Source organism: Mustelus asterias, chromosome 9 (genome assembly GCF_964213995.1).
Source record: "Mustelus asterias chromosome 9, sMusAst1.hap1.1, whole genome shotgun sequence".
Classification (NCBI taxonomy): domain Eukaryota; kingdom Metazoa; phylum Chordata; class Chondrichthyes; order Carcharhiniformes; family Triakidae; genus Mustelus; species Mustelus asterias.
In genome coordinates, this window is record NC_135809.1 from 37,400,275 (window position 1) to 37,423,557 (window position 23,283).

A 23,283-nucleotide genomic window follows, 5' to 3' on the forward strand; every position below is an offset into this window, starting at 1 on the left:
CTTAGATCAGAATTAATCACTAGTTCAAATTTAACCTGGGTCACCGGGTATGCAGACCTCAGGAAACCTGGCAGATAAAGGGAGACAAAGACGACTGGATCCAACAGGTAAGAGCCTTTTTACTTACTTGCCAGATACAGTTTACATACTTCACGCACCTTCTGCAATTGGATATTCCACTGCCCCCGCCTCTTAACCTTTTTGATCCCCTCCCTCACCCTTCTGATCTTTTCCCGGTCCCTGATTTCCCCTCTGCTCTGGACCCCAATATCCAATCTCCAATCTCCCTTCTGGCCTTCAATCTTCTCCTCATCTTTCCAATCACTGGCTACAGCCTGGTACTGAAACCTTACCCGCTCAAAAGCCAACTAGTCTCCCAGTCTGGCTGGCTGCAGCCAGGAAATGAAGATAGAAATTGCTCACTAGATTGGTAGGATCTGAGGGAAACCATTCTCTGGGATTTCTGATGGCAAGATTGCCCCTTTCACTCCTTCCACGCCACTGAGATAAGATTGGGGTCATTGAATCAGTCACCAGATTTTCCTTTTTAATGGGAGCAATAGAACAAAACACTGGACATGATATATAATGGATGGCCAATTCAATATTGTCCATTTTACACCACCGGCTAAAGTCAGAAGTACTTCCAGGAGTGATTAACATTTGGAATGGATTTCTGAAGCAAAATGCCTGTAACCAATTAAAAGCCAACTGGACCCTGTGATAAGGATGTTGGAATTCCTATGTGGACGATTATAATGGGCTGAAAGACCTTCTTTATCCACATCTCTCTGTGATCTAACATCTTATTTAGACAGTGGGCGGAATTTCCCCTGATATTATCATCCTGCTTCCAGTGAGGATACTGAGAATTTTGGAGTGGAAATTCATTATACAGGATATTTGCTGAACTATTTGCTGTGCTGGCAAAGACAGATTTACTCACCTGACTATTAATGTGCTATTCAAATCAAACTATTAAGATTTATCTTTGAAGAATGGCTGTCTGTGCATTGATGCTGCCATAAAAATGGGAAATTTCTCAATAAATCTATCATGTTGTAGGCACAGTCTCTGACCAAAAGGGCTTGTAATCTGTCCACAATCTTTGGCTGGTCTTTATCTGTCCATGGGGAAGATTGCTGGTTTGGCCTGGCTGTCTTTATGTTAAAAGGGGAAAAAAAATCTCCTCAAACACACTTGATGGTTTAGTAGTTAAAAGTACAATGTAGTGTGGTATATTAACCATACATTCAGGAAGGTCTCAGTTTAGTTGCTGCTTTGTGCTGATTTAGCTGGCTTTAGTATAGTGGGGTGCTGGCAGGGGACAACAGTTGGTCACAGCACTCCTGGGTTACAGAGGTGATTAGGTTTCCCCTCTCCTGACTGTTATCCTTTATTCTGGAAAGTGCTAATGTATGGACTTCAGCCATGATCATAATGAATGGTGGAGCAGACTTGAAGGGCCGAATGGCCTCCTCCTGCTCCTATTTTCTGTGTCTCTCTATTTCAAGTGAGGACAGGATCAGATCTAATCGGGAAGTACTCAGCAGTCTATCAGTGTTCATTGTTCCAGCTCACATTTGGAAAATGGATATTTATCAAGTCACAGGGATGTATAGAACTATAGCTCATCGTCAGCCCATACTCTGAGGAGGAGAGGGAAGAAGGATAAACTCCTTGTTGCTACTGATTCCATGGCCCATGCCTTCCTGCATGAGACAACTGAATTCTGAAGGAAACAATGTTTGAATTGCTGTTATCTCTGCTTTCTGATAGTTACTCAAGGACAATGATCTCTGACAGGATTCAGGAAGTAAGAAGTTTAACAACACCAGGTTAAAGTCCAACAGGTTTATTTGGTAGCAAAAGCCACACAAGCTTTCGAGGCTCTGAGCCCCTTCTTCAGGTGAGTGGGAATTCTGTTCACAAACAGAACTTATAAAGACACAGACTCAATTTACATGAATAATGGTTGGAATGCGAATACTTACAACTAATCCAGTCTTTAAGAAACAAAACAATGGGAGTGGAGAGAGCATCAAGACAGGCTAAAAAGATGTGTATTGTCTCCAGACAAGACAGCCAGTGAAACTCTGCAGGTCCACGCAACTGTGGGAGTTACAAATAGTGTGACATAAACCCAATATCCCGGTTGAGGCCGTCCTTGTGTGTGCGGAACTTGGCTATCAGTTTCTGCTCAGCGACTCTGCGCTGTCGTGTGTCGCGAAGGCCGCCTTGGAGAACGCTTACCCGAATATCAGAGGCCGAATGCCCGTGACCGCTGAAGTGCTCCCCACTTCAGCGGTCACGGGCATTCGGCCTCTGATATTCGGGTAAGCGTTCTCCAAGGCGGCCTTCGCGACACACGACAGCGCAGAGTCGCTGAGCAGAAACTGATAGCCAAGTTCCGCACACACAAGGACGGCCTCAACCGGGATATTGGGTTTATGTCACACTATTTGTAACTCCCACAGTTGCGTGGACCTGCAGAGTTTCACTGGCTGTCTTGTCTGGAGACAATACACATCTTTTTAGCCTGTCTTGATGCTCTCTCCACTCCCATTGTTTTGTTTCTTAAAGACTGGATTAGTTGTAAGTATTCGCATTCCAACCATTATTCATGTAAATTGAGTCTGTGTCTTTATAAGTTCTGTTTGTGAACAGAATTCCCACTCACCTGAAGAAGGGGCTCAGAGCCTCGAAAGCTTGTGTGGCTTTTGCTACCAAATAAACCTGTTGGACTTTAACCTGGTGTTGTTAAACTTCTTACTGTGTTTACCCCAGTCCAACGCCGGCATCTCCACATCAGGATTCAGGAAACCATCTTGCAGTGACAGGCTGGAAAGACTGAACTTCATTTCTCATCTTAACATTACATGCTGCTCTTGGAACTCAATGGTTGTAAGCCTGAGCACTAACTCTGAAAAAGGCAGTTAAAAAAATATGTTGAACTCATAATTTATTTTTCAAAACCGCATAGTTATGTTTTCTTTCTTTCTTCCATGTAATTCTCACAGGCCACACTCAGCCTCCCCACCTAAATTGTAGAACAACTTTCCTAACTCACTCACTGACTGCTGGGTGTAACCTTTTTAAAAATATAGCCAGATGTAATTAATCTGAAAAATGTATACTTTAACACTCCCTCTCAATTTTTCCTCCGCTCCTCCGAACATACTGTCACACTGGGCACGTTTCCACAGAAGCAGCAATCCTTGGCTATCTCCTCCAAGTGGTTAACCTCAACGTGTCAGTGGAGAGTAAGACTATTCAACTACGAGGGAGGATCAAATGACAGCACAGAAAACTCTAATTCTGTCCTCCTCTGACACCCACGCCCACATACGTGCCCTTTCCGACAGGGGTGACTGCTTAGTGTTCAGGAATAGGAATTCCCATTGTTTTTAATTGTGTAACCATCCCAAAGGCACCAGGACTTGTTGCTGTGCCTAACTGCTACCCCAGCTGTGGTCACAAAACTCAACACAGACCAGGGAGTGAACGTGGGACCTTTCTGGTTTGTAACTCTCAGTACTACATCAAGCAGTGCATTTATCAACACTGTCATCAGGAGAGAAAAGAAGGATTGCAACAGTCTTTTCATATTGATGAGGAACTGAACTTTCTATGGGCTTGGGAAAGCTTACCTGCACATTTTTGTGGCTCGCAAGGTGCACACCCATGTGTGACTTTGTGGAACTCTTGTCATTTCAAGCAGGGGTTGGCTTCACAGAACATTTTGTCAGCCATGATGGGGTACCTGAGGGGTGGCCAGTTAGAAGGCCTGCTTCGATTCTATAGCAACTCAGCTCAGCAGCCATAAAAGGCCCCCTGAACCTCACATTTCACCCCTGAATCCTCTACCCATCCTCTATGCCACTCCATGCCCCCTCCCCACATTACCCCTGCCAATCCATGCCACTTCACATTCCCCCATGCCACTCCATGCTTCTGTGCGTCGATGCCTCCCCTTGCCACCTCACTCCCCCCTTGCCACTTCTCTGTCCCCATGCATCCACTGTAATTAATCACCCAGTACATTTTATGTACAGTTCTCAGGAATCATGCAATAGAATGGGAATTATTATAAAATCATTGGAAAACCATTAAACTTCTAAAAATCTAAGAAATATTAATTTAAATTTGCTATTATGAATACGCCATTAAAAAACACAAGGAGAAAAACAAGAAACCATATAACAGACATTTTTCATTATTATAGGCTCAACAAAGTTTCAATATTTCTTGGATTCACAATACCACATGAGCTGAGCTGAAGCTTTTGAAACACAGCCAGGCATTCATAATGGAGCAGCAGTCTTAATCAGTCAAAATCATGGGACTCTCTTCCTAACAGCACTGTGGGTGTAACTACAACAAATGGACTGCAGCAGTTCAACTTCTCAAGGGCAATTAGGGATGGGCAATAAATGTTGGCCTAGCCAGTGACACCCATATCCCATGAACAAATAAAAAAAGTACTGATAGAAAAGATAAAGGAAGTGATACGAGGGAAATTGTTGAAGCTGCGGGCTAACAGGTCCCTGGTGTTATGAACAAATGATGAGGAAGAAACTGGCTCCCCCTCTTTTCCTATCCCCTTTGTTGGTCACAAAAATACTTTCCCCATGGAAACCTTTTCCCAATCCAAAAGTATTTTTATAAGGAACCAATTTAACCAGGCTTTCTTGAATCAAAGAAAGAGTGAGTTTATTAGTATCTAAAACATGAGGAAAAATAAGAAAGACACGACACACACCCACACACTCAGATCAGAAAGGAGAATTTGAGTCCATATAAAAGTTTAGAAAATATATATAAATCAGTCTGTGAGACATAGATGGTGTATGTTGCATCCATTAAGTTGAGTGAGTTTGGTAACAATTTGGCAGATTTGCAGTCTATTGGGGACACTTGTAGGCTTGTCCATGGGAAGAAGTGACCTGGTTGTCTCTGCAGGGTTAACTGAAGAAGCTGTGATGTTTCTACCCATTTGATGCCTATCTCTGCCAAAACACACTTACCTCCAGCAAATGAGAGCGAGAGAGTGATCCTTCTTGCTTCTTTGCTCTACTGCTTCTCATTGCTCATTAGCCAGGGCAGTCCTGTTTGTGGGTTTTGGGAAGGAGGTAGAAGCAGGTTGTATGGGGTGGGGGGACTATGAGGTTAGACGCTGTGGAGGGAAGATCCCCAGAGGCGATGAGGTCAGTGACAGTCCTGGAAACAATGGTTTGATGTTTGGTGGTGAGGCGTAACACTTCTTCCCATCTCTCCTGAATCCTAACTCCATCTTTAACTTTAGTTAGCCATGGTTTCCTGTTAGGGTTTCGAGGAATGTATATCTGTTATAGATCATGTAATACTTCGTTAAATATTTTGCCACAATTTGTAAATGAAGAACAATCAGTATAAATTGCTATTAAAGGAATGGGAAAGGGTGTGATCCATTGGAATTGTGTGTGTGAATGAGATGCATATTTGGAGGGACAGGTCCTGTTAGTTTTTCCTATCCTTCGTTTCTTGTGAATCTCCAGTCAGTGCCTGCTGTGCAGATATACAGCGGTTAGAATAATAAAGTCACTCAGGGAAATAGCTTGTCACAAAATAACTCCAGGGTGATGATGGAAAGATGCAATTATCAAACTTCTGGGGCACATGTTGAATACATCTTACTGGTGTCAGCATTTGGACTATTTACCTAGAACCAGCTGCTCCCAAGTCAAAAGTTCAAATAAGCCACTGAACTTGACTTGTGGGTTACAAATAAACCAGGAACAAATAGCTCACCATACCTCCTGACTGCGGTATCAGATAGAGGCTTTGCTCAGTCACCTGACACTATGGCTGGAATTCTCCAGCCATTCACCCGGCGGAATCTTCCAGTCCCACCAATGTAAATGGAGGTTTCAATGGCTCGCCAGGCCCATCGTGGAGAGCCCTGGTAGGAGTGCTGGAAAATTCCGGCGTATTTGTCCAACACATTCGTCTTTTCACTCTACATTAATATAGACAGGGACAGATTTGTTTGCTTGAGGCATGCTACATTTTTGTGAAAGGCTATCATTCCATTAAACGCCTCCATCATTGAGGAACGCATGCAATATGAGAATTTCTCAAGGGGTGGAGAAATTGACAGGGGAGCATTTATTGCCCTTTTGTAGTTTTGCATTGAAGATGATCATAGGAATTCTTGTGCATCCGCGTAACCCTTGTTGTGATGGAACTCCCATGATGAGAATTCCAGGACATCTATCTAGCAAAGACCTGATGAGTAATACTGATGCATGTCCAAATCAGGATTGTACGCAGCTTGGATTTAAACTCAAGAGGTGAAAATTGCTGCTCATACTTCTCAGAGGTGCAGGTCATAGAGAAGGAAGGTGTTGGTGAAGTAACTCTGGTGAGTTGATGCAGTACACCCTGTATGTAGCACATAGCGCAGCAGCAGTGCATCAGGAATGGAAGTATACAGCATGGGTTACTAGGATGTACAGACTTGCAAATCTCAGCAAAGTATGAGTCCAATGTATGTAAATAACAGGGAGACAATTGAAGGGAAGAAGTCCTTGGACTTCTTTGACGTGCTTTAGGCCATCACTACAAACTCGTTTTATCATTATGTTATACCAAATAATCTTGGGGGGTGGCAGTAACAGGGGTATTAGAAGGGAAATGAGATAGGAGGCTATCCTATCTCACTACCCTTACATTTACATGCTACCAGTGGGAAGGGGCAGCTATTAGAGGTCTTGGATGGATAGGGAATTAAAATTGGGGCCAGGGCAAGATGGCATTAAACCTTGGATACTATCTTGGCTGGTTTCAGGTGCAATAATGGAGGAAAGTCCAACGCATCGTCCCTCTGCCCTACCACGAGTTTGCCAAAAGATTTTTTGGATTTTATTTTAAATTGCCTCGACTGACACTGGAAAAATATCCTTGTCGATAAGTAAATTCAGATATGAGCCTTAGTAAGTGCAAAGGCTTGCCATTTTTTCAATACTTTGCTTTCTAGCCAGCAAACCAGGCAGCTAAACAGTTTTGAGTGCTGCGCTTCATACCTTACAACCATGTGTTGGATTAATTAAATCCTGGCTGGCAACAAGCTGTTTTTCTGTGTAATTGTTCCCAGGTTAAGCTATTGCATTATTTTTCCCCACACGATTCTCCTGGCGGTTGAACAGCACTGCGAACTGCCCTGTTTAGTGAAATAATGTCGGTCACAAACATGACGAGCCAAATCGTAAGGTTCCAGAGGGAAAACAAATGCTTCACTTGTTTTTTTCTCTCTCTCTGGGAGCACTAACCTGTTTCCTTTTTCTTCCTAAAATGGAACTCTCTGATACAAAAGTGCTGCTGAGTATGTGAAGGGACCTGGAATCCTGCCCAACAACTCGCACTGATCAGAGTCTGAGCACCAACAGCTATTTACAGACAGCGTTCAGCAAGGATTCCGACCTTCTTGCTCTGAAAGGGCCCCCAAAGGGTCTCATCCTTCTGTAGCCAGCTGCCCTAAAGAACAACAAAAATCTCACTTTTGCAGCAAAGGATTCTCATTTGCATTATCCTTCGGTTTTATTTCTGTTTTAGCAAAGTTTGAAGACAGGGGGTGACCTGATTGAGGTGTACAAGAATATGAGGGACATGGACAGAGTGGATAAGGAGAAGCTGTTCCCCTTAGCAAAGATAAGACTTACCTGGATAGTCACATGAGCAGCCTGGGAATGGAGGGATATAAACGATTGGTCTAGTTGGACCAAGGAGCGGCACAGGCTTGGAGGGCCAAAGGGCCTGTTTCCTGTGCTGTACTGTTCTTTGTTCTTTGTTCAAAGGTCAGTCGCGAGGAGACATAAGTTCAAGGTGAGGGGCAGGAAGTTCAGAGGTGATGTGAGGAAAAGTATTTTTACCCAGAGGGTGGTGACGATCTGGAATGCACTGGCAGAGAGAGTGGTAGAGGCAAGTTGTCTCACATCCTTTAAAAAGTATATGGATGAGCACTTGGCACATCATAACATTCAGGACTATGGGCCAAGTGCTGGCAGATGGAATTAGGTGGGAGTTCAGATGTTTCTAATCTGTCAGTGCAGACTTGATGGGCCAAAGGGCCTCTTCTGCACTATATGATTCTGTGATTTGATGATTCGAACAGTAGTTTAAGAGACAGTGAGAGGATGTGCCCGAATGGGGGTGACTAAGCCCCTTTTCGATGCAGATCCATCTATGAGATAATGTTGACTGACCCTATCTGAAACTTCTGAATACACACCAGGCTCTCACCAACTTTGACTTTTTCTGTTTAGTCTCCCATATGGCCTTATCTCCTAATTTGCTGGCTGCTACTAAAATGTCTTGGTCACAAGGACTCTTTCTATTATTTTGTTGGGATGGTATTGCTTTTTCCATTCTCCTGTCATCTAGTCTCACTGTAACTGACCTGCTTGCTTCTTAAAGCCTTTCTGGCTACCGTTGTTAGATCCCCTGTATACCCAATCTGAGGCCCTTTCCACCATTTTTGAATGTTTCCTCAGCTGGAACTCAATGCCCAACCCATTAGTGGAACTCGAACTGTTCTTTCTCATTTTCTTATTTCCCACTGTCCCGCACCATTCCCTAATCCAAGCTCCTCACTCCTTGCCCACCATCCTGGACATTCAGCCAAATAACGTATCTATGAAGAGTCATCCAGACTCGTTGGGTGGAATTTTATCGGCACGTCCGCCCGAGGTTCGTACAATCCCGCCCGAGGCCAACGGAGAATGCCGTCCTCTGAGCCCCACCTGCCCCCGGAATCGGGGCGGGCGTACCGGTAAAATTCTGGCTGTTATATCTGTTCTCTCTCCACAGCTGCCGTCAGACCTGCTGAGATTTTCCAGCATTTTTTGTTTCTGTTTCAGATTCCAGCGTCCACAGTAATTTGCTTCTATCGTATTTTCCATGTAGATTTCCCTGCCTGACCCACTATTGTTACATCCCTCAAGTTACTTGATCCTTCTGGACGGTACGTAACTCAGGAACCCCCATTTTGGGTAGTTAGCCTCTCGATAAAATAGCCCTTCAGTCCATTGCTTCAGCCTGTCTGAACCATGTGGTTCCTTTTCTATTCTCGCCGAATACTGCAGCCATGGGGTCATATCTCCTGAGCTGCATTATTGGTCACGACAGGGGAGGCAAGAGGAATTCTCCCCATGTAACCCTGTTACACAAGGGGGAGGACCAGATCAGCCCTGCTCGTGCATCTTTCTGCTACAAGACTTTAATACAGAATCAGCTGTTAGATCAGCGTGCTTTCTAAATCTTGTGAATCCTGGAACCGTGAAGAGGCAGAGAGAGTTAAAGGTCCGGGGATAGAAAGCACAAAGTATTAGTGGACAGGTACATCAACTGTTAAGGCTTCTTGCAACATTTTGAGATCAAAAGAGGAGCTGTGTAAATGCGACTTCTTCCTTTCTCCTCAAACATGTGAGAAATTGCAGACATGAACCACAAAGGAACAATTTCACTGTCAGTACCAAGTGTTCTGCTTGTCCAGTTTGGAGAATCCGATCTTGGGGAAACTTTAAGAAGGCAAAGTGGGTGCAGGCAGGACATGAATCCAGGGTATGCTTCATAGATGGTGGTATTCGACCCCAGTCGCTGCATGCTTTGGTCAGCAAATGACAAGTGGATTCCGGTGCCCCTCTTAAAGATGATTGGCAGAGGGAGAGCTCTTCTTCAAGCCGCTTGAGTGCATCTTGAAGGGAGCAGCTCAGAGCACCATCAATGGAGGTTTGAAAGTCTGTCACCTGGCAGCTTTCCAAGGGCAATTGATGCATTACTTGGGGAGTCGGCAGCAGGAATTAATACAATTAAAAAATAGTTTACTCATGATTTGAATTATCACTAGCTGTTCCAAACTGATCCAACTGCACCGTCTTCCTCCGCGAATGAGGAGCAACATTCATCCCAGAAAAGAGAGAGTTCCAATTCCTTTGTGCAGTGTCGGCCTACAGTAATTAGTTCATACAAATTAATGATGCATGCTCAGTCTCAGGCGAATGAAGTTTGACTGAGTATGTGTGTTCCTTAATTAGGGGCCTTGGCTTCTCTCTCTCTCTCTCCATGAAAGAAAAGCAAGTTGAGTAATATCATTAACATGCACACACAAGTGAGTTCTCTCTAAAGCCAGTGCCAAAAGAATTCCACATAACACACAGCTCTCATTCTCCCCCACCCCTCTCCACATGCACCATTCTCCATCCATTTTGTCTAATACTTAATTGACATTGTAACGAGAGATGCTGGATTTGCAACCAGTAACTATGGAAACAGACACATCCTAAACACACTGTGGAATCTCAACAAGAAACCAAGAGGCTCTGTGATTTTTATAAAGGGGTAGGATCTATGTTTTTAACCACGGAGAACAATGAGCTATTAAGGGCAGTTTAGGAGGGATGATGTAATGGCCCTGTGATGATTTCAAGAAAAAAAATCAAAGCTATTTAAAACAACAACTACATCTTTTTCATTAATGGAATGTCTCAGAATTTTCTAACTGAGGGTGGACATATTACTAAAACAACAAGCATTAGCCTGAAGTGATGCATTGGGAAATATGAATAATGGACCCAAATGCCAAATCATGTTCTTTCCATCAAGTCATGTGGTAAATGTCAGAAAAACAAACCACAAAATTGCCATTGGAAGTGCCCTATGTCATCGCGGATGACAGTTCTCTGTTTTTTAAAATTTATTCTTTCATGGGTTGTGGGCCATCACTGGTAAAACAAGCATTTGTTGCCCATCCCTAATTGACCTTGAATGGAGTGGCTTGCCAACCTATTTGAGAGGGGCAGTTAAGTTACATTGCTGTGGCTCTGGAGTCACATGTAGACCAGACTACATTAGGATGGCAAATTTTCTTCCCGGACGGGCATTTGTGAACCAGATGGATTTTTTAAAAAATGACAATCGAGACAGTAATTTATGATTATCCTTCTCCCTTGCGTGGGTTTTCTTCCAGGTGCTCTGGTTTCCTTGCACGGTCCAAAGATGTGCAGGTTAAATGGATTGGCCATGCTAAATTGCCTCTTAGCGTCAGGGGGATTAGCAGAGTAAATATGTGGGGTTATAGGGATAGAGCTTGGGTGGGATTGTTGTCAGTACAGGCTTTATGGGCCAAATGGCCTACTTCTGTACTGTAGGGATTCTATGATTTCAATTCCAGATTTTATTAATTGAATTTAAATTCCAGCAGCTGCCATACCTTTTAACTAAGCACTTTTGAGCCTTCTGAACTCAACATGGAGTTCAACAATTTGAAACCATAACCAGTTCTTTTGGATGGCAGCTGGAGATGATGATTCTAATATTGCCATATACACCTTATTGGACCCATCTTGCTTTTCTTTTATTGTCCCATTATACTTTTTTTGTCATTTAATCTCTCGTGCCTTTCACTTTACCAGATAACTTGGGCGGAATTCTCCAGCCGCACTGGTCTAAAAGCTGGAAATTCCTGACTGTCAATGGGGTTTCACATTGTCTGCAACCTGCCCACTAAAATTCCAGTGGCAGTCGGGATGGGAGAATTCCGGCCCTTCTTTTTTGTTCTTTTTCCCATTTTGTACCTGCTTAAAATCTGTTACCTAACTTTTTTCCCATTTTGATAGAACATAGAACATAGAACAGTACAGCACAGAACAGGCCCTTCGGCCCTCGATGTTGTGCCGAGCTTTATCTGAAACCAAGATCAAGCTATCCCACTCCCTATCATCCTGGTGTGCTCCATGTGCCTATCCAATAGCCGCTTGGAAGTTCCTAAAGTGTCCGACTCCACTATCACAGCAGGCAGTCCATTCCACACTCCAACCACACTCTGAGTAAAGAACCTACCTCGGACATCCCTCCTATATCTCCCACCATTAACCTCATAGTTCTGCCCCCTAGTAATAGCTACATCCACCTGAGGAAATAGTCTCTGAACATCCACTCTATCTATCCCCCTCATCATCTTATAAACCTCTATTAAGTCTCCTCTCATCCTCCTCCGCTCTAAAGAGAAAAGCCCTAGCTCCCTCAACCTTTCCTCATAAGACCTACGCTCCAAACCAGGCAGCATCCCGGTAAATCTCCTCTGCACTCTCTCCAATGCTTCCACATCCTTCTTATAGTGAGGTGACCAGAACTGCACACAATATTCCAAATGTGGTCTCACCAAGGTCCTGTACAGTTGCAGCATAACCCCACGGCTCTTAAACTCAAACCCCCTGTTAATAAACGCTAACACACTATAGGCCTTCTTCACAGCTCTATCCACTTGAGTGGCAACCTTCAAAGATCTGTGAATATGAACCCCAAGATCTCTCTGTTGCTTCACATTCCTCAGAACCCTGCCGTTGACCCTGTAATCCGCATTCAAATTTGTCCTACCAAAATGAATCACCTCGCACTTATCAGGGTTAAACTCCATCTGCCATTTTTCGGCCCAGCTCTGCATCCTATCAATGTCTCTTTGCAGCCTATAACAGCCCTCCATCTCATCCACTACTCCACCAATCTTGGTGTCATCAGCAAATCTACTGACCCACCCTTCAGCCCCCTCCTCCAAGTCATTGATAAAAATCACAAATAGCAGAAGACCCAGCACTGATCCCTGTGGTACACCGCTGGCAACTGATGAAGGCCATCAAGTTGAAACATTGAACTCTGTTTCTCCTCCACTGATGCTGCCTGACCTGCTGAGTATTTTCTAGTTTTATCACATGAGAGAGTAGTCTGCTGATCTGCTCCTGCCAACAGCTCTGGGATTGACTGACTTGATCATAGAAAGAAAGGTTGTGGTGTTTTAATATTAATTGTTGGTAGATCTACAGAGGAAGAAGGTTGTTGAGGATGAGTTGGCAATTCGCTAAATACACCAGAGCGAATACCATCTCATTGTTAGTGTGTCAAAGGCATTGTTCAGAAATGGGATTATGAGGATCCATTGCCACTCCAAGTTGCTTCCTATCTGGATTCTAATACTTCATCAAGGTCACTATTACCTTCATACTCAACTATTCCAACGCTGCCCTGGTCCTCAAATCATTCACCACCCTCTGTTAACTTCAGATCCCTCAGATATTTGCTGGTCCCTCTGCTATCCAGCATGCAGTTCCACTTCACTCCTGTGCTCCCTGACCTACATTGGCTGCGAGTCCTCCAATGTCTCAAACCTGTATTGAAATCCTCTCCAGGCTTTGCTCCTCCTATTCTTTGTAACCTTCTCAGAATACCACAGAGCTCTCCATTCCTTAAAATCCAGCAGTTTGTGCACCTTTGGCTAGCGGCAGGATCTTCTCCCCCCTCTGCTGGGGAATGTGTCGCTGGGAGAGGGGGAAGATGTCCGCCATTGACGAGACCGGAAGATCGTGCTGGTAGGACAGGATGGGACATTTTGGTCTTAGTCTCAAAATGGGAGAATTCTGCCCAGCATGTGTATATTTATCATGGAAACTTGTTTATGTAAACTTGTCCTTCTGAAATCTTGCAATCTGTAGTTTTGGCCTTCCCCTGTAGAGGCAGTGCAATACCAGCCCTGGCAGAAAGAAACAGTGTTATGCGTTAGCCTTGGCTTTTCCATTATAAATGCAGATGTGAGCTTATAATGGAACTATAAAAATAAAGACAGAATGGGCCCGATTTTCCCAACAATTTGCGCCCGTTTTCGGGTGCGAAATTGCGGTAAAATCGGGTGAGAGGCCTTTATCGCGATCTGCACTCGCGTCCACGCAGATCGCCACTTTACCGAGACCCGCGAATGGCGGGGATCCGTTCCGCGCCCAAATCGGGCGCAATTACGATTTAAATGCATTTGCATGCATTAAAATTGAATTAATGAACTGCCCGCCCAACTTTATCAGCATTTCCCCCTTTACCACCGCGTTTGCCCATCTGGAACCACGCTTTTAGGGACCTGCTGAATAAAAGTCTGAGTCGGGTGCTCCAGCCTCTGAAGAGCGCGTTCAGAGCTTCCAACGGCTCTCTGACTCAGATCAGTGGTGGCGGGGGGGAGGCGGGTCAGATCATTCTCTGGTTGGAGGGGGGAGGAGGGGAGTGAGGTCAGATCGTTGTCTGGTTGAGGTGGGGGGGGAGGAGAAGGCGGGTCAGGTGTATCTCTGGTGGGGGTGGGGGGGAGGGCCGATCATTGTCTGGTGGGGAGGGGAGGTCTGATCGTTGTCTGGTGGTGGGGGGGAGGGCTGATCATTGTCTGGTGGGGGGGGGCGGGGGGGGCGGCGGGGGAGGCAGGTCAGATGTTCCTCCGAGGGGAGGGGGAGGGGGAGTGAGACCAGACCATTCTCTGAAGGGGGGGGGGGGGGGGGGTGAGGCCAGATCGTTGTCTTGGGCGGGGGAGAGAGGACGGAGGCGGATAAGATGTATCTCGGGGAGGGGGGGGAAGATGGATCTCTGGTGGGGGTGGGGGCAGATGGATCTCTGGTGGGGGGGGGCAGATGGATCTCTGGTGGGGGTGCGGGGGGGCGCAGGGGGCTCTGCTGCCATTCTGCGGGCGATCAGTGGGAGGGGAGGGTGGCAGGGGTGGCGATCGGTCTGGGTGGTGGGGGGGTGAATAAGGGGGGACACACGCACATCACTGTCCCCCTTATCCACTACCCCTGCTACCCAGACCGATTGCCACCCCTGCCCCCCTCACCCCCCCCACCGATCGCCTGCAGGGAGGCAGCGGACCCCCCTGTGCCCCCTGCACCCCCACCAGAGATTCATCTGTCCCCCCCAACCAGAGATCCATCTGCGCCCCCCCCCACCCACCCCCCCCCCCCCCCCAACCAGAGATCCATCTGCGCCCCCCCTCCCCTCCGCCTGCCCGAGATACACCCTCGCTCCAGCTTGTCACTCCCGGGCCGCTTTCTCTGCTTTCTGTGGCTCGGGAGCGATCCGGCACGGGCGCGCTTTTTCCAATTTTTTTTGAACTGCGCATGCGCAGTTCAGAGCTCCGATTGTTCCGGCAGTGCTAAGCCCCGCCCACAGCGCGAATCAGACTGGAGATGGCTGAGAGCGTATGAGGGCGCCTGAAAGCGGATTTCTAAGTCGGATCTGTACTACGTCCAGATTCGGCACTTAGAATGAAAACGGTAAAATCGGGCCCAATGTGTCACTTCAGGAAGGGCTTGAATTACCTCCGAGTGCCCCAGTCCAATTAGCCCCGTCCCCTTAACTCTGCTCCATATGATCATAGTTGGCCTCGACCCTCCTTGTGCAACACCATGGCCAAACGACTAGCAAAGAATGTCGAATAAAAGTATTGTATGAATATAATACTTCCACTGTAACCTGCCTCTGTTTGAAAAAATACGTGTTTGCGAGACTGAACGTGGGAAACTCTATAATCAATTGTAAAGTAAGCAACATTCCATTGTATCAAGCAATCATGATTTGTGTGATAATAGTTAGCTTTTTTTGCAGTTTGTTACCAAAAGCAAAACAAAAAAACCTGGCAAAAGTAGGGTGCGTGGGCTCACTATGTTCAATCCTGTGGAGAAAACTGGACCAAGGAAACTTATAGTCACGTGGCTCTTGGAGGACGTACGCAGACTTTGTGGACAATGACACACCGGTGGGAAACTGACTGTCTAAATGTACTAACCTCCCAGAAACATGTGCATACCACCTTTTTCTCACGAACTGCTTTACTTCCCACCCCCACCAAATGCTTGAAACAGGCTAACAAAGTTCCAGCTAACACTCTCACACTCTGCTTTCTGTGCGACAGATGTCTCAGTGGGGATTAATCATCACCCACTCCTCAAATTTGCAAATATTTAATCTCATTCTTTCTGATCCCTGTTAACTTTGCCGGGTGACACAGGAGTTAAAGAGGAATGGAATGCTCCCCACCTTGCTTTCCCACCCTCAACTTTGTCATGTACACAATGATGTCCCAAATTCCTCAGGTTAATCACAATCCACTGAACTGAAAAGGAGTTGCGGCGGGGGTGTATGGGTGGGTTGGTGCAATAGATGGTGGAACAATGTCGGGGCTGCTTTCAACGCCAGGGGTTTTATGTTTAATTTATTAACCATTTAGTTTAGCATTTAACACATTCTTCTCTTGCACTTGAGCTGGCTTCCTACAGATCTTTCGCTTTCACTGATATGGGATAATTATTTTCTTTCCCTCCTTTGCTCCAAACAAGGCAGCTGTTTATCCCGGATCATTAACATCCCTTCTCCAGCCCAGATTCCCACTCCTGTCACTCACTCCATTTTTGACATCACAGCCATCTGCTACTTGTTAATTGGCTGCTACATCGAGGGGGTGGGCAGGGCTATTATGTCACTTGTCTAATACATGGTAGGTAGTTATATTCTCTCATTCAGCAGGAGAGAGAGAGAGGAGAGAAGAGAAAGAACAGACATCTCTAAAAATTCCCAGAAACATTAGAACAAAATCGTATAGTTTTCTTTATTTCTGTTTGGTTTCCCCAAACTCCTTCTCAGTTTTTAAAAAAAAGAGCTTTTCAGAGAGAATGGCGATTTCTATCACAGCAGCTTTGAGCTTGCTGCTGGCTTTCAGCAGCATGCAACTCAATGAGCTAACGGAGGCATGCACTTGCATGCCAAACCATCCCCAGGACGCTTTCTGCAACTCTGACATAGGTAAGGAGCATCTCTTATTGACTTGCGGGACGACGGTGAGTGTTGGGAGTGGAGAGCAATTGCACTGAAGGTGATCTTAGGAAAATCTCATTTTAACAGGAATAACTTTTTTTAACCATCGCCTCAGAGAAGCATTAGCATCCCATGGCAGCTTTATGTAGCTCAGGTCAACTTAACTTTTGTCCTTTATCAGTTTTTTTTTCTTTTTCGTTATTATATTCTACCTTTATTAATGTTTCCTGTTTCAAATAAGCAGCCTTCAAGCTGTAGCTTTCTTAGATAAATTGCAACTGTTATAAAATGTTAACCATTTAATCCCAGATAGATAAAACATACAGCACTCCTGAATAGGCTGATGTTAGGCGTAAAGCAAAAAAGGTTAACTTTACTGTTCCTTACCCGATGATGTGTTGCGAGATTTCTCTTCTGTCAGCTTAACATGTAAAATTCGAGTTTAACACTTTAGTTTAAACCCTCAGCAACTTTACAGCTGCACCATCTTAAACATTTACCACCCCAAAGCAGTCATCCTAACAACCTCTGCGCCAAACAGGTAAAAAAATTCTCTTTAACATGGTTCAAGGGTTAAAGGACTTCCTCGCTTGCACATTGGGACTCAGTAGAGTGGAATGTTCTGGAACAATTATGCTCAACATACAAGCAATTTCTCTAATTGGCTCAATGGCCTCATGTTGACAATGTAATTGCACACCTCTTTCCTGTTCTGCGTCGAATTAAAAGCTTTAGAAAGCAAGCGAACGTACTTCAGTAAGGACTGAACATTCAGAAACAGCACCGTGCCACACACTGGAGCAGTTTTTTTAAAAAGTAAAAACTCGTATTGTTCTCCCCTCATTACTGTCCTCCTGTCAGGTTTGCAACCCAAGTATCTAATATTCATTGTACGGGTTTTACTTGAGTATGAAGCAGAATAAGAAAGGCACAGATATATAAATCAGAAAAAGAAAGGATCCAAATCTGAATTTAGTAAAATATCAACAGACTGTTCAAGAGGAGAGAGGGGTATTGGAATTTAGTTCCAACTGAAACAACAGTTCTTCAAGTCCAGAAGAATCAGCCGCAGGGTTAAGAGCTACTTAACTTCCAAAACACACAAGTGATTCCGACACGATACGATGCAGAGAAGTTCCTATTGCCAATGCTTAAGTCTCCCCTTTGTTGTTCAAAATGCAGGAAGACAATTAGTTAATCTGTCTGTTCCGGTGGTTGTGGCAGATGTTACAGAGCTTTGGCCCTATGTGAAGGACGGCAGGGAGTTCTCCTGGTATCTGTCCAACATTCCTTCCTTGAACACCCCTAAAACAATATTAACTGACCAATCATCTCATTTGCAGTTCCTGGGATCTCGCAGTTTGCAAACTGGCTTATAAAATATTAGCTTACAAAGTGATTCCACTTTTGAGGTGAGTCACTGGTTCTGAGGGTAGGGTAGAGCACTGTGTAAATTCAGGTTTTTATTCCTGGTCCAGTGATCGAGAAAATCAAATATTTCAAAAGTATTAAACTGCAGTATATTCTTTATCATCCTGTTTAGCTTTATCTTGTCACACATCTGATAAAACTCAGAGAGCTGCTCATAAGCTTCCATTAATTCTGTCCTTTGGAGCAGCCTCAAGACTTCTATCGTGGCTATTTTTTGTTTCCCTTCCTAACTGCGGGAAAGCAGCTGACTTGTATTCAATTTTTCATACCAAAAACAAAATCTGAGAATGGGAACTTCAAGGAAACCTGCACCCATTCCTTCACCCAGTGGCTCTGTGTTGTAATGTTCTAATAGCTGCTACAAAACATTGGATATATTTTTATATGGATTGTTAAATCTCACCATCCCCAGCATAAGTCCATCAGACGTAGGAGCAGAAGTAGGCCATTCGGCCCATTGACTATGCTGGGTATTGAGTATTCAATGAGATCATGGCTGGAATTCCCCGATCTCACCCGCGACTGGGATTCTCCGGTCCCGCTGCTGTGATTGGAGATTTGGCTGAGTGCCAAATTCTCTGCTCTCGCTGGCAGAGGTGGTGAGGTATATGACATGAGAGAATTCCGGCCATGATTGATCTGATAATCCTCAACTCCACTTTTCCGCCTTATCCCCATAACCTTGATTCCCGTATTGATTTTAAAAATCTGTCCATCTCAGCCTTGAACATACCTAATCATCCAGTCTCTGCAGCTCTCTGCGGTAAAGAATTCCACAGATTCACTACCCTCTGAGAAAAGAAAATTTCTCCTCCTCCCTGTCTTAAATGGGTGACCCCATACTCTGAGATTATGCCTTCTGGGCCTAGACTCTCCCACAAGGGGAAACAGCCTCTCAGCAACTACGCTGTCAAGCCCCAGAGAATCCTATATGTCTCAATAAGGTCGCTTCTCATTCTTCTAAACTCCAATCAGTACAAGCCCAACCTACTGAACCACTCCTCATAAGAAAATCTCTCCATATCCGGGATCAACCCAGTGAACCTTCTCTGGACTGTGTCCAATCCCAGAACATCTTTCCTTAGATAAGGGGACCAATACTGTTCACAGTATTCCAAGTGTTTTAGCAAGACGTGCCTATTTTTATACCCCATTCCCCTTGAAATAAAGACTAACAATCCATTTTCCTTCCTTATTACCTGCTGAACTTGCAGCACTGAGTAAATTATAATGTATAGTTATAGATGGAGCAAAGCTCAGGAAGGTTATTCCCATCATTGAGAATTGTAAAAGACCCTAATTTATAGACCTGGTTCTGATGACAAATACACTCTGATAGTTTAATTCTGTGGCTCAGATGGAATCTGAGCAATATCTGGAACTATGAGTCTACTGATGACCATGAAACCATTGTCGGTTGTCGGAAAAACCCACCTTGCTCACTAATGTCCTTTAGGGAAGGAAATCTGCTGTCCTTTCCTGGTCTGGCCCACATGTGACTCCAGAGCCACAGCAATATGATTGACTCTTAACTGCCTCTTAACAAGGGCAAATAGGGATGAGCAATAAATGCTGGACAGCCAGCGACACCCATGTCCCATGAATGAATATAAAAGACATGGGCTTTTGTGTGCCATGCTATCCCAACATCAGCCCTCTGCCAATCTCCCACTCCTGCCCTCTGATTCTTGCACCATTCATTCCCTGATCGGGCAGCGTGCAGAGAAATGTAAATGAGGCCCAGAAATTAAAATGGGCTGAGATTTTTAACATGAGGTGTTACCCTCCCACACCATCATGAACACTATTCATCCCAAATTAAGACTGGAACTCATGACTGCTATTGATGAGAGGAATTTTTCTCCGCTGTTGATGAGAAGAGTACAGTGTTGAGGGATCTTCAGTCATGTAAAACTTTCTTAGAAAGATCACCACACATTGTTATTTGATCTGTGATAAAGTCGTTGCAATGAATGACAATTCTTCTTGTCCCATTCTTTCTCAAAACAGGAACAATTCGGTTCAAATTATTTGAATACATTTTGTCCATTATTTTTTGGCATACCATTCATATAGAAGGAAAGGAGAGAGTGCAGAATGTAGTGTTACAGTCATAGCTAGGGTGTAGAGAAAGATCAACTTAATGCGAGGTGGGTCTATTCAAAAGTCTGATGGCAGCAGGGAAGAAGCCGTTCTCGAGTTGGTTGGTACGTGACCTCAGACTTTTGTATCTTTTTCCCGACGAAAGAAGGTGGAAGAGAGTATGTTTGGGGTGTGTAGGGTATAGAGGCATGGTACAGCAAAGGCACAATACTTTCTTGTTGATGGCAGAAGTGGAAAGGTATTATCATGGATACAGGTTCTCCTGGAGACACTGTAACCACTGAGGTTCTCCTATTGTCACTGGGAAGTGTTGGCCTTTGCTGACTGCCTGAGCAACTGCAGCAGTGTAGCTGATCTAAGCTCTCTATGAACTTGAGGACTTGAGATACAAGTCTTAATACCCTCAAAGTCATGAGTTGATGCTCCATTTAATTTTTTTAAATTCAGTTAGTCGCAGAGACATTTCCAAAGAGCAGGAAATAAATTACACGTGCATTGGATATTTACCTTCTGCGTACAGTCTGTGCTCAGAGGGAACAGACAAAGTAAGACTTCAAAATATAAATCCAGTCATACAAAGGGCCACTTTTCAAAATGGAATGCAAGTTTATGTTACCAAAGGGTTAACAATCGTAGTAACATGTTGTTTGTGATGTTTGTTTATTCAATATCTGTCTGCCGCCCCTTAACATTTTACATTCAAACCTCCCATGGCACAAGCTCATGAACAAGGAATAAAAATTAAGAAAAGCCCAAGCTGTTCAGTGATAGATTATGCAGCAGTTACGGAAAAGTGTGAAAGTATTTCTCCCACAGACCTCCCAGCTCTGCCTGTTGATGTTAAGAGTCTACAAATGCCCCATATCCCACCCAGGAAACTAAAACAATTTGAATGACCCCTATCAGCATTAGGGTAGGTCAGGCTCCTAAACTCCCACTAATTTACCAGCGGATGAAATCTATGAAGGCTCAGGGGGAGGGAATGGATTAGACGGGTTTGTGGACAAAAAAAAAACAGCTTGTGGCAGATTGCAGGTTTTGGTGGCTAAGAGTCTGGAGTGTGTATCTTGTACTCCTACATAAAGACAGACAGACAGACAAGGTAGGCAAGCATGACAAGGTTTGGCAAGCCAGACAATAGTCTGCTTTAACTGTTATGTAACTGTTCAGAGCTTCTACACAATGACCAAGCGACATCAATTTCAAAACATCTTAATTGTATTTGCTGTGAAGGTCTATATTTGACTGTCCATTTCTCTGCTCTAGAAAGCAAAATCAGGAGGTATCTGTCCGAATTCTTTCCGTGCCCATTTCTGTTAGTGTGCGGGATTTATAAATTAATGGCTGTCACAAGGGGGAAGTATGCACCACAAACTTTGTATGTTTCATGTTTTATTACACACTACAATTCATATTCCGTTGTATTATTTGCAAAGCTGATCGCTTCTTGGAAATAAATTTGAAAACATCTCGCATGGAACACCAGAGGTTGAGTGCATTTCATAGCTGCAACACAACTCAAAGAGTTTAAGATGACATTAACAAATTCAAGCTGTGTTCTCACAATTTACAATACTGCCTCAACATCGTATATCACTGTTATGCAACACATTCGCAACACATTATTGCCTGGGAACATGATTTGGCTTGTCTTGCCCTCTGTGTTACAGGTGCACCCCATGTTCTCTTGCGTTACACAAACACTCCAGCTCCACATTGTTATTCTACCTGTGTTTCACAACAATATGTTAGCAACAAAATTCCACTGCACATATGGAATCCTTCTTTCCAAGGCAAAATATAAATAAAATTGCTGAATATTCTTAATGAAATAACAGTGAAACCACTGCGGTTCAACATGAAAGGCTGGAGAGTGAATCAACTGTTACAGTAAGCTCAGAAGCCAAAGTCTTCTAGTTCAGTATTGCCAAACAAGATTAATTGGCTTCATCGGAGTTTGTGGCTTTCCAAGTCAAATGACAATGTCACTTTAAAAGGTTTTTAAAGTAGTTTTCCAGTCACCCCTTGGTGTTAATTCATTTTCCCATTGGCAGAAGCCCAATGTGTTAGAATAATCCATGTCATTTCATTCAAAATAATACTTATTGTTTGAAAGTTGGGGTATGCAATGTGAGTGAAAGTGAGGAAAGCTGGAGTTAGTATTTTTTTTTAAAAAGCTCTAATCAGCTATATGCCATGTACACTCTATGGTAGCAGCTTTGAAAGGCTATCTCTCCTGACCCATGACTCGGGTAACCAAATCTCCAGAGCGAACCCGAGACAGATCAGGTACCAAAATGAATAAGGACTGAATAATGAAAGAAAAGACTGGGATCAAGCAAAAAGAAACCAGCAATCGGAGATCAAAGAAAATCAAAATCAGAACCACTTCACGAGAGACAGGAACTGAAGGAGGCAGACCAGAGCTGGATAACACTAAATCCATTATTTTAGTTTTGGATTTCAGAAGATTGTTGTCCATCAACCTAAGTTTACTTTACTAAATCCAGCTTCTTATTCCAATGATGGACTGCTGCGTCAATAGGATTACATCTCTAACACTGCAGAATTCTTTTCTTATTGACGAAGAATGCTGCTGAGCGTAACGCTTTGTCCACACAACAGTTAGAATCATACATAGAAGATAGGAGCAGAAGGTGGCCACTTGGCCCTTTGAGCCTGCTCCGCCATTCATCACGGTCATGGCTGATCGTCCAACTCAATAGCTTAATCCTGCTTTCTCCCCATAACCTTTGATCCCATTCACCCCAAGTGCTATATCCAGCCACCTCTTGAATACATTCAATGTTTCAGTGCAGAAGAGGCCCTTCGGCCCATTGAGTTCATGACAACTGACTCAGATGTAGGAACTCTGTCTCAGGTTAAAGTAACATTGTTGAAAATGGGAATAATTGCTTCATTCCAACTCCGATGCACTAATCAGATCTGCAAAAATTGAAACATTGTAAAAGAAGTTCAGTGAAAACTATCAGGAAACAGGTAATGGGGTTAAGTAACTGGTGCACAGAGAGAAGTGAGGAAGATCTTCGTAATGCCATATTCTTTTTGAATATGTAGCGCAGGTGAATACTTTGGGCT

The 23,283-nt window shown here is 44.2% G+C and overlaps 2 protein-coding genes across 2 annotated transcripts in view; one reads left to right on the forward strand and one right to left on the reverse strand.

Annotated features, from left to right (window-relative positions):
- The window catches only part of LOC144499216 (synapsin-3-like), a 224,711-nt gene that overhangs the window by 58,830 nt on the left and 142,598 nt on the right, over positions 1-23,283 (reverse strand). The gene's annotated exons all lie outside the window — the stretch shown is intronic.
- LOC144498610 (metalloproteinase inhibitor 3) overlaps positions 16,359-23,283 on the forward strand; it is a 36,492-nt gene continuing 29,567 nt past the window's right edge. Inside the window, exon 1 of the mRNA XM_078219970.1 lies at positions 16,359-16,638. Within this exon, the coding sequence (XP_078076096.1) occupies positions 16,509-16,638 (130 nt within the window). The 5' untranslated portion in view covers positions 16,359-16,508. The remainder of the gene's footprint in view (positions 16,639-23,283) is intronic.